This window comes from Arachis hypogaea, chromosome 17 (assembly GCF_003086295.3).
Source record: "Arachis hypogaea cultivar Tifrunner chromosome 17, arahy.Tifrunner.gnm2.J5K5, whole genome shotgun sequence".
Classification (NCBI taxonomy): Eukaryota; Viridiplantae; Streptophyta; class Magnoliopsida; order Fabales; family Fabaceae; genus Arachis; species Arachis hypogaea.
Genome location: NC_092052.1, coordinates 106,282,569 through 106,298,536, shown reverse-complemented (window position 1 = coordinate 106,298,536; position 15,968 = coordinate 106,282,569). Strand labels below are relative to the sequence as shown.

Below are 15,968 nucleotides of genomic sequence, written 5' to 3'. Positions count from 1 at the left end.
GGCTCAGCGAGAGCGATGCGTGATCGCAAACGACTCATCAATCGGAGCTCCGTAACTCAAGTTATGGTCACCGAAAGTGGAGGATGAATAGTGACCAAACCCTTTGCTCTCTTCTCTCTCAAAGCTGGGTCCCTTTCTTGTTTTTAGGGTTAAAATAAGCTGAAAGCTCATTAAACATGCATATATATGTTGGGCCTTGAGCCCGATTTGGACCCGGTCTAACCCGTTAGCATTTTAGGTCCGTTCGGCCCACTTTGGGCTAAAACCTTTAAGATTAGCGCCCGGTTTTCAATTCTAAATTATTTTTGTCTTTTCAAAGTAATAAATTCAATTTTCAAAATATCATTTTCGAAAATACGTGGTACTGGACAGACTAGAGCTGGTATTGCCAGCTTAAGTGCCGGTATGCATTTTTACAAAAATTTTCTGTAAAAGATACATTTTTTCACTCAGAAAAATTCATGAAATTCAAATTTCACCTTTATATTTTAAAAAGAATACTTCTATATTTTCGAACCCATTCCAGGCAGTTAAAGTTCTTATTTTATATATATATACTTATATGTTCGGGTTGGTTACCTTTGCGACATGAGTCTTGAGCTTTGTTATCTGTATTTTGGCACTCTTCTGTATATATATCCGTGTTAGCTTACCTTTTACCTCGTTTCGCTTACAGTATCGCACTCGGGAGTGTTGCGCTTTTCAATTGAACGATTTTGCTTAACCCTTTTCTTCAAAGACTCTTAGTTACAAATCTTTTTCACTATATTATGTATATATAATTTTACTTTTAGAGGTCATAATACCTCGTTACCTCAGTTTTACGACTTAAGCGTAAAATTTTGTGTGGTAAAGTGTTACAAAAAACTCCCCAACAACATAAACAATGGTTAAAGCCAGCTGGAGAAGAAACAATAGAGGCAGCAAAATTAAATGTGTAGCTAGGATGTAAATGGTTTGATAGACTAAATAAACCAATCAACAATAAAACATTCATATTCATAGGTTCTCTGGCAAAAATCAGATTTTTAGAAACATTGCTTATTAGTAATTGTTGGTCAACCATGTCTAATTTTGTCTTTTTTTTTCCTTCTCGCTAATTGTAACTGCTCACTACAGTTGAGTTCAAAGTATTTGTATCGACCGAGTTATGATTCAGGACAAAAAACCATTTTCTCACATAGAGGAATAGCTACATGAATTATATTGTGTCCTAGACTCCTAACAGTGTAGCACCCAAAAGAAAAAGATCTATGAATAAAGGTAGCAATTTGCTCTCTTCCAAATAGTATATTTGTGTGATAAGCTTTCTTAACTTTTTAACTCTACCCATGATTTATTTTTATTGGCAGATGGCTGCATAATTCCATCTCCTCAAAGCCATAATTATTCCTTATTTGAATTTACTTTAAAATGGTCAAATTCCTATCTTTGTAATTATCGTCGACAACACATAACTAGCTAGTGAAATGAACCTAATATCCCTTTCTAATGTCTGAAAACTAAGGCTAAATGAACAAAAATTAAATGCACATTGACTTGTATAAGTAAGAAAGAACAATTTCAAGCACCAGCAAATCCCTTACAGAAAGAAGTATTCAAATGAGTGTAATCAATTCAGTATTTATGAAAAAAAATTCATTGCTCAATTATCTCATCCAACATCACAAGCAGCAAATTTATTTCACAACTAAAGCAAAATCAAATTACCAAAAATGAAAATCCAGACACGCTATGCATAATAAAATCTAGGGTAAGTCCTAGAAGAGAACGAAACTGAACCTTCTTGAACCTGTGAAACTGGTCATCTTGCTGAGGAACCTGGATGATTTTGGCAAAAAATGCAAGTAAACGAGAGCAGTGCCCTGAGCTGTAGCGGCGACGGAGCTGAGGATCATAAGGAACCAGTCAAAACGATCGGCGCAGGTGAAAAGGCGGGAGAAAGGCACAGCAGCTGGTGGCGGCTCAACCTCCTCTGGCTCCTCGATCTCCTCCTCCACTTCAACCTACTGCGATGCTGAAGTCTCGGCACCGGGATCAATATACGGAGACGGCGACTACAGCGGCTCCAAAACCTCAGATACTGGAGTGAGAGGCTGTATATGCGACGGGGACCAACCAAACAGCCCTCTTGACACCATCACTCCCTCCTATCCCTACTCAGAATTAAAACTGGTGACAGATCCACCATTATTCACAAGGCAAAATTCAACAACATTTGAGCTATTCAAAAAAATGACGTAAAAAAACTGGGTTGTTCTTCTTTGTCAGAGACAAATAGGCACAGAAGGGAGACAATTTGAACAGAACTTTGTCTTCTTCTTGGCTAAAGACGAGATGTATAGAGCTTGAGAGAAAGAAGAGTAGAGTGGAGACCAGACAAAGGGAACTTCGGAGAAAGAAGAGCAGAGGGGATACGGACTGACCGAGACACCTTCTTCTTTTCTAGAGAAAAAGAACACTGAACCCTAATTTTAGGTCAAACACTTTTTATTTTTTTGATTTTTCATATATGTTTTTGTTTTGAACTTTTGATTTTTAAATAGTTTTGGATTTAAAATTATAAAACTAAAACTAATTAAATTTTGACTAAATTAAAAGGATTAGAATAATTTTATCCAATATAAAAAGAATATTTAAGTCTTTTATAAATTTAAATAAAAAATATTTTTATTTTTATTAAAATGTTAAGGTTGATTTAATAAAAGTATTGATATGATATATATTTATAAAAAATAATTACTAATATAAAAATATAATTCACTGTCTTGTTTTAATTTGTCCATATTTTTATTGTATTGATACGTGAAATTATTATCGGAACCAAGCAAACCTCTTATAGACTACTTTTCTTATGTGATAGAGTTATATATTTGACACCAAAATTTGATCTATGAACACTAGAATCCACATTTTATACACGTTTAATACATGAATGTCACGGCATGTTATTAATTACATTTTTCTCCTAAATGTGACTTTGGTGTTCTACACAGCAAAATGATCCCATGCTCAAAACACACCTTGAAAAGAAAGAAGAAATTTTCATTCTAATGAGCAAAAAGAAAAAGAATAAAATGAATCAATGTATAATCAAATATTCAATTGAAGAGGCCTAGGCGGTGCCATGGTTCTTCTCTTCCATAGATTAATCTCTTTGCGTGGCTTCAAATTGAGCCCAACTCCATCACCAACACTGTCGCCACCAACCAATATAGGAGCAGAGAAAGGGATTCTGACGTCATCATCATCATCATAATCTTCTTCTTCTTCATCGCTCCTCTGCTGTACCCTTTCCTCATCAGAATAGAAATCTTCTCTTTCCTCAGCCGCCACTTGCTCATGACTTTTCCAATCAAAGTTAGCAAAAGCGTCACGTCCACTCGCGAACTTCTTCATCTGGCTCACGTGCGGTGCTCTCTCCGCACGTGCAACTGCAACCGCGTCTTTATTCTTATTATCATCTTGATGCGGCAGAGAAGCACTTGATTTTCTCCCCGCCGAAAATAACATCCTCTGAAACTTGGAAACATGTTTCTTCTTCAACTCTATGTCTTCAGAAGTGAATTTTGTTGTTGTTGCTGATGCTGCTGCTTTCTTGACTTTCTTGTGCTGTTTCTTCTTGTTCTTGATCTGTCCCATGCATGAGATCTTTGGTGAAGTTGGTTCTTGATAATCAGTGTTGTTTCTTTCCCCCTTAGGCTTGCTTCTTGCTTCGTGTGGAATCATAGGCATGATAGGGCCAGAGAATCCCTTGACGCCATGATTATTATGATGATGCTGTCTATCCCACCTACCTGGGCTGAAGGGTTGGTTTTGAAACGTCACAGTGATTGATGAGGCTTTTGGTAGTATTTTCAAGATCCTGTTCTTCAGCTTGAGCTGTTTCTCCATGATAAAAAAAAATGAAAGAATTACGACTTGATAATAAAGTAGTTGTGATTCGTATCCTTGGATTGTTGTCTTTTGAAGAAAGTTAAGAGCTGAAACTCGCAATGGTCTTTTAAGAAAAGGGTTAAGGTTGGGAGTTATTATATAAAGGAGTATTTGATTTTGTCAAGAAAGGTGGGAGATGAAGAAAATGTTTGGTCAAATAAAAACGTCGTGACTCGGCAAAGAACGCTCCCTTGCTTTTATCCAAACACACGTATGTTACACAACAATTCTGAAACAGGTTGCGGCATTTTGACCTGATAAATGATGCAGCTGGGAGGTGTTTTCAATGTCACTGTTGCTAAGCCCACACTAAGCATAAATATCTACCCCACCTTGACTTGGTTTTTGTCTGATTCTGACGTTAAGTTTCCTAGATTTAATCATCGGGCTTGCATAACACCCTGGCTATAAGATAATGACAACAATGAAATGTAGAGTAAAACAAGCACACAGTGGAAGTCACACCACATAAACGTGCTTTTTAAAAGAAAGGTAAAGAATATTTTTTTTGTTTTTAAAATTCATTAAAAAATTTAAAAATATTTCTTAAGTTTTATTTTATTTTAATTTTGTCCTAAAAATTTTATATTTATGTTAAATATATTTTTAGTGGCTAATTTTAAAAAAATTTAAGACTAATTCAGTAATAATTTTATAAAAATAATTTTTAACACAAACAAATTAGATATAATTATCATGTATTATTGTTAAATTTATTTTTAATTTTTTAAAAATTTAGTTATCAGAGATATATTTGATATAAATTAAAAATTTTAAGAATAAAACTAAAATAAAATAAAACTTAAGTATTTTTAAATTTTAAAAAAAAATTAAGGAACTAAAAATATAATTTACCCTTAAAAAGAAGAGTTTAGCTAATATGTGCTATAAGACTTCGAATTTTTAAAAATTAAAATAATAAATTATTTATTATTTATTATATTTGTTTAGAATTTTATTTTTATAAAATAATTTTATTAAAAGTAATTAAATCAAAGTTATGATACTTTGAGTTTAAAATTAATGAGGATCGTATAATTTTTATAATAATTAGGTATTTTCTTATTTAAAAATTTAAAGTTTTAATAATTAAAAAATAGTGAGAGTTCCATAATTTAATTTGAATAATTGGGATCTTTGTTTAATTTTATGAATTAAAAGAAAATTAATTAAATTATTTCTGATTTAAAATTAAAATATTTATTTAAAACTAATTACTGAGTTTATAAATAAATAATACTCTTAAAATAATTTTAACGAATCACATTTGATTTTAAATTATTACTTTACTTTCTAATTTTATCAAAATTCTCATTATTCTCTTATTCTCTTTTCTAACACTAATCCTAATTTCACCCGCACACTCTTTTGCTACTCTCAGTCGCCACCCTAACACACACACATGGCAAAAAAGAAGAAGAAATCATTAGAGGGAAATGGAGGAATTAAAGAACAAGAGATGAAGAAGAAGGAGAGGGAAAGAGGGAGAAAAAATCGGTGGGTGTCACTGCCGCCGTCGCTGCCGCATAGAAAAGGGAGAGTGATGCACGCGAAAGAAATAGAGAGTGAGGGAGAAGTGGAGGGCAACAAACAGGGAGAAGAGGGAGGTTGTTTTCGTCATCGTCACTAGTGCCAGTGAGGACTGTTGCCGTCAAAGAAACCACCGCCACCGAACCCTAGCTGTCGCCATTAGAGAGAGAGAGAGAGAGAGAGAGAGAGAGAGAGAGAGAGAGAGAGAGAGAGAGAGAGAGAGAGAGAGAGAGAGAGATGGCTTGAGACAATGTGATGAAGAAGAGGAAGGAGAGAGCTCTCGCTGTCACCGCCATCGCACCCTGTTGCTGTAACACCCCGTTATGTTAAGCCTTACTTCTAGCCGTAAGGCAAAGAATAATAAAGTACCACGACAGTTCAAAAGTTCAAATAATATTATATATATAAAAGAAAATAGTAATACTAGAAGCTCAGTGAAAGAATAAAAGCTCAATTTGCGTAAAGCATAATTCAGAAACGCGAAACGTTCACACAAAAACTAAACGTATAGGTACGAACAGACAAGACATAATATATATAAAACCTTGTAGATAGCTCCATGGTACACAAGGTAATAATTAAAGTAAACAAGATATATATAAGTATAATATACAAAAGAGGACTAATCACAGCCTGCGGAGTTTAGGCCGGCTAGTCAAACTTAATACAACAGAGTTTTGGAGTTTTAAAACAGCAACAACCTATCTCTCAGCGTTTTTAGAAAACAAAGCCTTTAAGACAACAAAGTTAAATACAAAAGTGAAAGAATCTAAACAAAAGAGTTCTCTAAAAGATAATCAAGGTCCTCCACTCTGTCACCGTCTCGCAACTCACCGAGGTGGGTTACGACCTGCATCTGAAAAACAACAACAAAGTATGGAATGAGAACTGGAGGTTCTCAATATGGTAACAGTGCCCAAGATATAAGATGTAAGGTTCCGATACGCTAAAAGCAATCCTAGAACTTCACATCGATACAGATATTCAAGCTAAGAATAAAATAAATAAAGAATTTAAACCATAAATAGGGTTATTGATAATGAAATTTGCTCGATGGTCTAGATTTTCTTCTTATAGAAAAGAATTACTTCGTTGTAAGCATAGCTCGAAACCAACAAACAATTCTCACATCAAATATTTTGGTTGTCACAAGTACAAACTCCAATAAGAATTAACCGGAGTATTAGGACTCCGGGTCGTCTCATGAGGAATTACAATGAAGTGTATGATTAGTGGCTATGAAGGGGACAAGGGGTTTTGTTTATAAGAGGCGGAAAATAAATGACAAGAAAAGTAAATTATGCAAGTATTTAAAGAAGACAAGTAAATAAGAGAAAGCAAGTAATAAAGAGAGAGACATTCATGGCAAGGGTTGAGATCATAGGCTTTCTATCCTAGTCATACAATGATTAATTCATCTTATTTAGTCAACTCCAACAAATGGAAGAAGATATCATGTTATCTTCCATGAGAGAATGTCAAACAAGACTAATCAATCATATTACAATAATAACAAAAATTTATCTTATTACGTCATCCCCGACGATGGAGGAAGGTATCATGTTATCCTCATACTCGGAGAAAATCTAATAAGACTAGCTAATCTCAATCCAAAAGTCTTAATCAACTTACTAATTGAATTAGCAAAAGATTAGCGTCAATGGAAACAATATTAGCTAACAACTCTAGGTCACCAACATAAGTTGGGTTTTCATGACTCAAGATTGCCTAATTACTTTTTCCAAGCCAAGTGCTCAAAATCTACTCTAAAGCCCAACTAAGCATTTTGTCAAACACCTGGTGGGTACAAATAGAAAGCATGGTAAAAGTGCAAGAATAATAAATCTATCAACTACCAGTTGCAAGAAAAGTAAATTCACAACTCAAATCAACAATTAAAAGAACATCAAAATCAAATTTCATTAAAAGAAAATCCAAATACAACAAGTGTTCATCAACATAAAAGAGAGCATAAAAGTAAAATTAACATCACAAACTAAGAGAATGAAAGTGTAGAAGCAAGAATTCATAAAATAAATAAGATGAAAACATGAAATCAAATCTAGATCTAAGAGAGATTAACCTAAGAACCCTAATTCTAGAGAGAAGAGGGAGCTTCTCTCTCTAGAAACTAAACTACATGATGCTAACACTTAAAACAATTGCTTCCCCTTTGCCCAAGCTTGAATTCTGCAAGAAATAGCATTAGAAATGAGTTGGGTTGTGCCCAAAGTGCTTCAGAAATTGCTGGGGGCGATTTCACTTTAGTGGGCCACGAGCAGCATCGGTGCGCACGCGTACATGGCGCGTGCACGCCCTTATTCGCAAAGAAACATATTGCAAATTTTATATCATTTTGAAGCTCCGGATGTTAGCTTTCCAACGCAACTAGAACCGCCTCAATTAGATCTCTGTAGCTCAAGTTATGGTCGATTGAGTGCAAAGAGGTCAGGCTTGACAACTTTACGGTTCCTTCATTTCTTCATGAGTTCTCTCACTTTGCATGCTTTTTCTTCATTCCTTCCATCCAATACTTGCCTTATGAACCTGAAATCACTCAACAAACACATCAAGGCATCGAATGGAATTAAAGTGAATTAAAATCACTAATTTTAGGGCCTAAAAAGCATGTTTTTACACTTAAGCACAAATCAAGGGAGAATTGCAAAACCATGCTATTTCATTGAATAAATGTGGGAAAAGATGATAAAATTCCCTAAAATAAGCACAAGATAAACCACAAAATTGGGGTTTATCAAATCTCCCCACACTTAAACTAAGCATGTCCTCATGCTAAAATCAAGAAAGAAGCAAAGGGACATCAACATTTATTCAATGCAAACTAACTAAATGCAATCTATCTATCTGCAACCTATCTACATGAATGCATCCACTTGGTTAAAACAAATCAACTTCTAAGAAAACATATTTAAGTACAAGGGATAAAGCCATAGCAGTCAAATCAAACCCACAATTGAATTGAATTATCAAAAAAATTTTACAAACTTGCAAGGAAAGATGATCATGTGTGGAGACATGTAATTGAGCGATCGAACCCTCACCGGATGTGTATCCGCTCTAGGCACTCAAGTGTATGAGGTTAATTCACTCAATTCTCCCCTAATCATGCTTTCCAAGATTTATTTTTCATCTAACAAATCAACAATTACTTTATGCATGCATACAAATATCATGAGGGCTTTCCCATAGGTTGTAATGGGGCTAGGGTCAAGGTAGGATACATATGGTCAAGTGAGCTTGAAATTTGAATCTTTGATTAACTTAAACTTCCCACCTAACCTATGACAACCTATACAATTCTAAACAATCCTAGCTATCCATTTCTCACTTTTTTTTTTCACATACTCATGCATTCTCTTTTTGATCACCACCCATATGCATTGACTTTTATTGAACCTTGCTTTGGGACATTTTTGTCCTCTTTTTATTGTAATTCTTTTTCTTTCTTTTCTAGATATTTTCTTTTTTTCTTCTTTTATATATATATATTATTTTTTTCTTTTTGTTTTTCTCATTTTTTTTCAAACTAAAATATATACAAGAACATCAATGCATATGGTTTACGCATGATTAATACATGATTATGTTCCCAATTCTCAAGATTCTCAACACAAATACAAAAATACACTTTTATCTCTACCCAATGTTCCCAACTTTTCCAAAATCAAATAATAAACACTCTCACTAGCCTAAGCTAATCAAAGATCCAAATTAAGGACATTTATTGTTTTTCACCTAGGCTTGTAATGTGCTACAATTAAGAACAAATGGATTAAGCATAGGCTCAAGATTGGCTAACAATGGAAGATAAAAGGTAGGCTATTTGGGTAAGTGAGCTATTTGAACAATGGCCTCAATCATATAAATACATGTATACACAAAATAATGGATATAAAGAATAAAAAAAATCAATGATTACAATCATAGGAAGAGAATAATGCACACAAGAATGAAAATAAGTGGTTATATATGATGTAACCACACAATTAGGCTCAAATCTCACATGCTTGTGTTCTTAGCTCAAAAATCATGTTCCACAAAGTATATAATTCAAGCAAGTTCTAAAATTTTTTTTTCAATCAATTGGGATGCCTTATAGATAAAATCCTTGGAAAATATCATGATTTTGACTAAGCTTAATATATACATATGCAAAATAAGAAAATGCAACTAAAAAATTCTAAAATGAAATACAAAAGTGTTGGGATTAGAGACTTGTCACCCAAAAATGCCGAGTGGTCGGACGACCTCCCCACACTTAAAAGTTTGCACCGTCCTCGGTGCACTAAATGAGAAAGGGGGTACGGCAACTCTCCGAGTTGCCACCTTCATCTGGTAGGTCAACCAGTTGCTGCGTGTTCTTCCTCCCGCTTCCATTTTTGCTTACGGTGCATCAATCATGAAAAATAAAATAAACATCGTAAGATGAAAATATACAAAAGCTAGGAAGTGTGAATTGTTGGAATGAGGTGAGTCATTAGAATTAAACGAGCGAATCAGTGTGACATTGATGAAAAATAGGTGTGTGGGTTCTAAAATTACGCACGATTTAGAACACACACACACACACTAGTATAAAAAGCTATGTCACATTTACACAAAAGAAAGCATACACTTCACTCATTCTAGTGTGCTTAAGATACTTTAAAAGACTTGTAGGTTAGGGCAACCAAACAAGTAGTAAAGAAGCATAAAAGCATTCAAGCAATTAATCAAGCCATTGTGAAATTGGATAGTGCATGGACATTGATTGATGTGTAGGTAGACTTAGTGAACAAAATGGTATATGAAACTCACACAAAAATCAATGACACATATTGAAGTTGTTGCAACACCTAAGTGACATAGAGGTGAAACACATGGATACTATGGAACTTAGAAAAAAGAAGATAGAAGTGAAAATCAATCACATAGCAAGCATGGTCCACAAAGCTTTACAAAGCTCAAAAACATATCGCTAGGTAAGCTTTCGATCCAATTTCACAATTCCACAATCTCAATGCATGAAATAAGTGACGTGAATAAGGGTAAACCACAAACAAGCATCACCTAAAAAAAAATCAATGATAATATACAATTTCCTAACAATAGATGGTGAATGCATGGTGGCCAAAACATGCAATTCAAAGAGTTAAGATGCATGAAGGCAACGTAACATGTACTTGGTATTCACAAATGTTCAACATGAAAATTCAAGACCAAGTAATAAATTACAACCTCAACAAAGGAATCCAACAATGACAATAACAACAATGATGTTAAACTAACATCCCATTAGTAATAAGCAATAGTAAATGGTAAACAAGATTAGTAATCCAACACTTATAATAGAAAACAAAAATTAAACTAACTAACTAATTAAAAGAAATGGTGTTACATGGTGTTTGGTAGTATCGGATGATGTTTGAAGGGTGGAAAGAAAAGAAGAGAAAAGAGAAGAAGGAAAGAAATGGAAAGAAGAGAAGAAAAGAAGGTGAGTGAAACAGGACAATCCACGCGTGCGCGTCATGTGCGCGTAAGCGTGGATTGATGAAAATGAAAGTGACGCGTACGCGTGCAGTGTGCGTACGCGTGCATGGCAAGGCAGAGAGTCGACACGGACGCGCAAGGTACGCGTTCGCATGCCCTGGGCACAAAGTTGGCACACTTTAGGCACAACTCTCTGGTGAATGTATGGAGGGGGTGGAAAAACTCAATCCACGCGTACGCGTACATGACGCGTGCGCGTGGATGGCCGAAAATACTTGGACACGCGTACGCGTAGAGTCCGCGTGCGCATGGATGGTGCTCTATTTTTTTCAAAATTTTTCTATATTTTTGCACCAAACCAAGCATTCCAAACCTCCAAACAACTACCAAAACAACATAAAACCTTATTTAACCTACTAGGCGCCCAAATAAACTCAACTAAGCAATTCAAAACATGAAATTAAACTAGTTCTGCCAATATATACAAAAGAGAAAAAGGAAAGAGTTTACCATGGTGGGTTGTCTCCCACCTAACATTTTTGTTTATTGTCCTTAAGTTGGACTTATGGGGAGCTCTTCATCAAGGTGGCTTGTGCTTGAATCAATCCTTGAACATCCACCAATGCTTGGACTTCCATTGTGCTTCATCATTCAAAGTTAATAACTCCAAGCTTTGATGTAGTTCTTCACAAACCATAGGCTCCCAAAGTTGATCTTCCTTGTGCGATCCAGGATCCCACACTTTGTTTTCACACCCATCCTTGAGTTGATCATGGTGATTTCCTCCGGCTGGCAAGGGAGATGAATTCTCATGGAAGCACCAAACCATCCTCCTAGACCCATCCAATTGAGCACTAGTCCAACCTTTACACCTTGAAGCTTCAACCATAATGAGCCTATACTTACAACGCTAACCGCTAAACATCCTCCTTTTACGCTTAATTCCGCAAAGCGCCTTAAGTTGACCATCTGTCTCAAGCAAATCAAATTCAAGTGGGATAATAAAGCTAAGAGTTAGAAGTTTTACCCACTCAAATGAAGGATTAGATGACAACCTAGGTGGAGGAGTTCCCAATGATCTTGACAAGGCGCGCTCTACTCCCGTCCATCCTCTCTTAGAGGCTTCCACCACTTGGCAAGGTTCTTCAAGTTCTACCTCTTGCCAAGCTTCCTCAAGTTCACATTCTTCTTCATCAATGTCCTCTAGTTCTTTCCCATCACTTAAATCATAAATAGGAGGTTGAGTAAAATCTACCTCATCATCAATTCCAAGTATAGTGGGGAAGGATTTCTCAAACTCAAAAGGATCATATGTTGATGCGGAATCATCATAAATAGGAGGGCCTATTGATTGGAACACTTCTTCCAATTCTTCAATCACATTGTTTCTTGGAGGTTGTGCGTTCTCCTCCTCAACATCAACTTCAAACTCCATGGAAGAAGGCTCTTCAATTTGTGACTCCTCTATGTACTCAACATATCCTAAGTTTCCGACCACTACTTCCTTTTGTTCAATAAACTCTACCTTCTCCTCTTGTTGCACTTCTTGCTTTAACTCTTCTCCTCCACCTTGAAGCTCCAATTCCACTCCCTCACTAAGCTCTTTGGGTGCTTCTCCACATTCAATAATGGCAGTGCCTTGATTGCGTAGGCTTAGGCAGGATGAGACTATGTTGCCAATGGCTTCTACCATGATAGCCATTTTTGCTCTTAACTCCTTAAACTTCTTTTCATCCTTCTCATGTCGCCTTAAGATATGAGATTCAAGATCTCTTAATTTTAGCATGAGGGCTTCATCGGGAGGCGATGGTGGAAGAGAGGGTTCATTGTTTGAGGGAAGGTTGTTGTAATTGAAAGGTGGTTCATATTGATAAAATTCTTGAGGTAGTATATGTGGACTTTGTGGTTCATGGGAGTATTGGTGTTGGAATGGTGGTGGCTCTAGATATGTTTCATATGGTGGTTGGTATGGTGGGTGTAGGTTTGGATCATATGGAGGTGAATGGTGGTATGAGACTTGTGAGTATGGTTGTGGAGGGCTATGTTGAGGAGGAGGTTCATATGTATGTGGTGGTTGTGGTTGACAATTACAAGAAGGGTCATCACATACATTAGATTGGTATGCATTAGGATTAGGATTATACCCATAAGAGTTCGGAGGAGGTTGTCCATAAGCTTGAGGCTCCTCCCATCTTTGATTTCTAAATCCTTGATGCACATCCTCATTCAAGCTTCCATTTCCTACAACATAGTTTGAACCACACTCATAGCCAAAGTGATGAGAATTCATGGTGAAAAGAGAAAATAAAAATAAAAGCTAATAAGAAATAAATAAAACTAAATCCTAAAACTAGGAAAAACTAACAAACAAACCAAAATTCAAGCTATTCACAATATATACAATAGCCAATAACATAGCACCATTGCGATTCCCCAGCAACGGCGCCATTTTGATAATTGAGATTTTGCTCGAAGGTCTAGATTTTCTTCTTATAGAAAAGAATTACTTCGTTGTAAGCATAGCTCCAAACCAACAAATAATTCTCACATCAAAAATTTTGTTTGTCACAAGTACAAACCCCAATAAGAATTAATCGGAGTATCAGGACTCCGGGTCGTCTCACGAGGAATTACAATGAAGTGTATGATTAGTGGCTATGAAGGGGACAAGGGGTTTTGTTTATAAGAGGCGGAAAATAAATGACAAGAAAAGTAAATCATGCAAGTATTTAAAGAAGACAAGTAAATAAGAGAAAGCAAGTAATAAAGAGAGAGACATTCATGGCAAGGGTTGAGATCATAGGCTTTCTATCCTAGTCATACAATGATTAATTCATCTTATTTAGTCAACTCCAACAAATGGAAGAAGGTATCATGTTATCTTCCATGAGAGAATGTCAAACAAGACTAATCAATCATATTGCAATAATAACAAAAAATTATCTTGTTACGTCATCCCCGACGATGGAGGAAGGTATCATGTTATCCTCATACTCGGAGAAAATCTAATAAGACTAGCTAATCTCAATCCAAAAGTCTTAATCAACTTACTAATTGAATTAGCAAAAGATTAGCGTCAATGGAAACAATATTAGCTAACAACTCTAGGTCACCAACATAAGTTGGGTTTTCATGACTCAAGATTGCCTAATTACTCTTTCCAAGCCAAGAATGCTCAAAATCTACTCTAAAATCCAACCAAGCATTTTGTCAAACACTTGGTGGGTACAAATGGAAATCATGGTAAAAGTGCAAGAATAATAAATCTATCAACTACCAATTGCAAGAAAAGTAAATTCACAACTCAAATCAACAATTAAAAGAACATCAAAATCAAATTTCATTAAAAGAAAATCCAAATCCAACAAGTGTTCATCAACATAAAAGAGAGCATAAAAGTAAAATTAACATCACAAACTAAGAGAATGAAAGTGTAGAAGCAAGAATTCATAAAAGAAATAAGATGAAAACATGAAATCAAAACTAGATCTAAGAGAGATTAACCTAAGAACACTAATTCTAGAGAGAAGAGGGAGCTTCTCTCTCTAGAAACTAAACTACATAATGATAACACTTCAAACAATTGTTCCCCCTTTTCCCAAGCTTGAATTCTGCATGAAATAGCGTTAGAAATGAGTTGGGTTGGGCCCAAAGTGCTTCAGAAATTGCTGGGGGTGATTTCACTTTAGTGGGCCACGAGCATCGGCGCGCACGCGTACATGGCGCATGCGTGCCCCTATACGCGAAGCAAAATATGGAAAATTTTATATCATTTTGAAGCCCCGGATGTTAGCTTTCCAACACAACTAAAACTACCTCATTTGGACCTCTATAGCTCAAGTTATGGTTGATTGAGTGCGAAGAGGTCAGGCTTGACAGCTTCACAGTTCCTTCATTTCTTCATGAGTTCTCCCGCTTTGCATGCTTTTTCTTCATTCCTTCCATCCAATACTTGCCTTATGAACCTGAAATCACTCAACAAACATATCAAGGCATCGAATGGAATTAAAGTGAATTAAAATCACCAATTTTAGGGCCTAAAAAGCATGTTTTTATACTTAAGCACAAATCAAGGGAGAATTGCAAAACCATGCTATTTCATTGAATAAATATGGGAAAAGGTGATAAAATCCCCTAAAATAAGCACAAGATAAACCACAAAATTGGGGTTTATCAGCTATCTAAACTTAGGAGATTCTAACTAATACTAATCACACCGCTGTATCCCACAGCCTTCGCCAACCTAACCTCCATGCGATCCCATCGCCACCACCTAGCTAACCTCCTCAGCACCAGACAATCACAGATAATACAAGCAAGTAAAACACAAGTAATATACATGTACACCAAGTAAAACAACTAGCAAATAAGCATATTATTCATTTAGGCAAGAGATGTAATCAGGCAAAGTAAACAAAACACATAGAAGATGCACATGATGAATGCCTGTCCTATTGGCTCGTGATATCACTTGTCGGTCTATAAATGCCAACCTGACATATCCTTTCGGATGTTGCCTTTCTGTCACGTCTGAGGATATAACGCCTGGCTCACTTTTGTTCTGAGGATATAGTGCTTGGCACACTATCGTTCTGAGGATATAGTGCCTGGCACACTTGCATGCTCATTCCAAGGATATAATTCCTGGCACACTATTGCGACAGAGAAGGAAAACAAAAACAACATCTATTTCATCATAAATTATTCCAAGGATATAGTGCCTGGTATACTATCATTCCAAGGATTTAGTGTCTGGCACACTTTCCACATCCAACAAGTCCATTAACCTCAAATCATCATCAGTCATCACCATTTCTCATCTCAATCCACTTTCAATTATCAATTCTTAACATTCCAAGGATATAGTGCCTGACACACTCTACCTCAATATCCATCAAGCTCATAATAACCATTATCAGTTCCCAATTCCACAAGTTACCATCCATTCACAAGTTCTCAAGCCATTACCAATAAAACACTTCGCTAGTTTACCCACAACTTCAGAAACCTAA

General features: G+C 35.8%; 1 protein-coding gene across 1 annotated transcript; it reads right to left on the bottom strand.

The window, feature by feature from the left end:
- Nucleotides 1-2,885: 2,885 nt before the first annotated feature.
- Nucleotides 2,886-4,162, bottom strand: LOC112766192 (uncharacterized protein At1g76070). Its single transcript, XM_025812076.3, has one exon. The coding sequence runs from the start codon at nt 3,892-3,894 to the stop codon at nt 3,094-3,096; it is 801 nt and encodes a 266-aa protein (XP_025667861.1). The 5' UTR covers nt 3,895-4,162; the 3' UTR covers nt 2,886-3,093.
- Between the last annotated feature and the right edge of the window lie 11,806 nt (nt 4,163-15,968).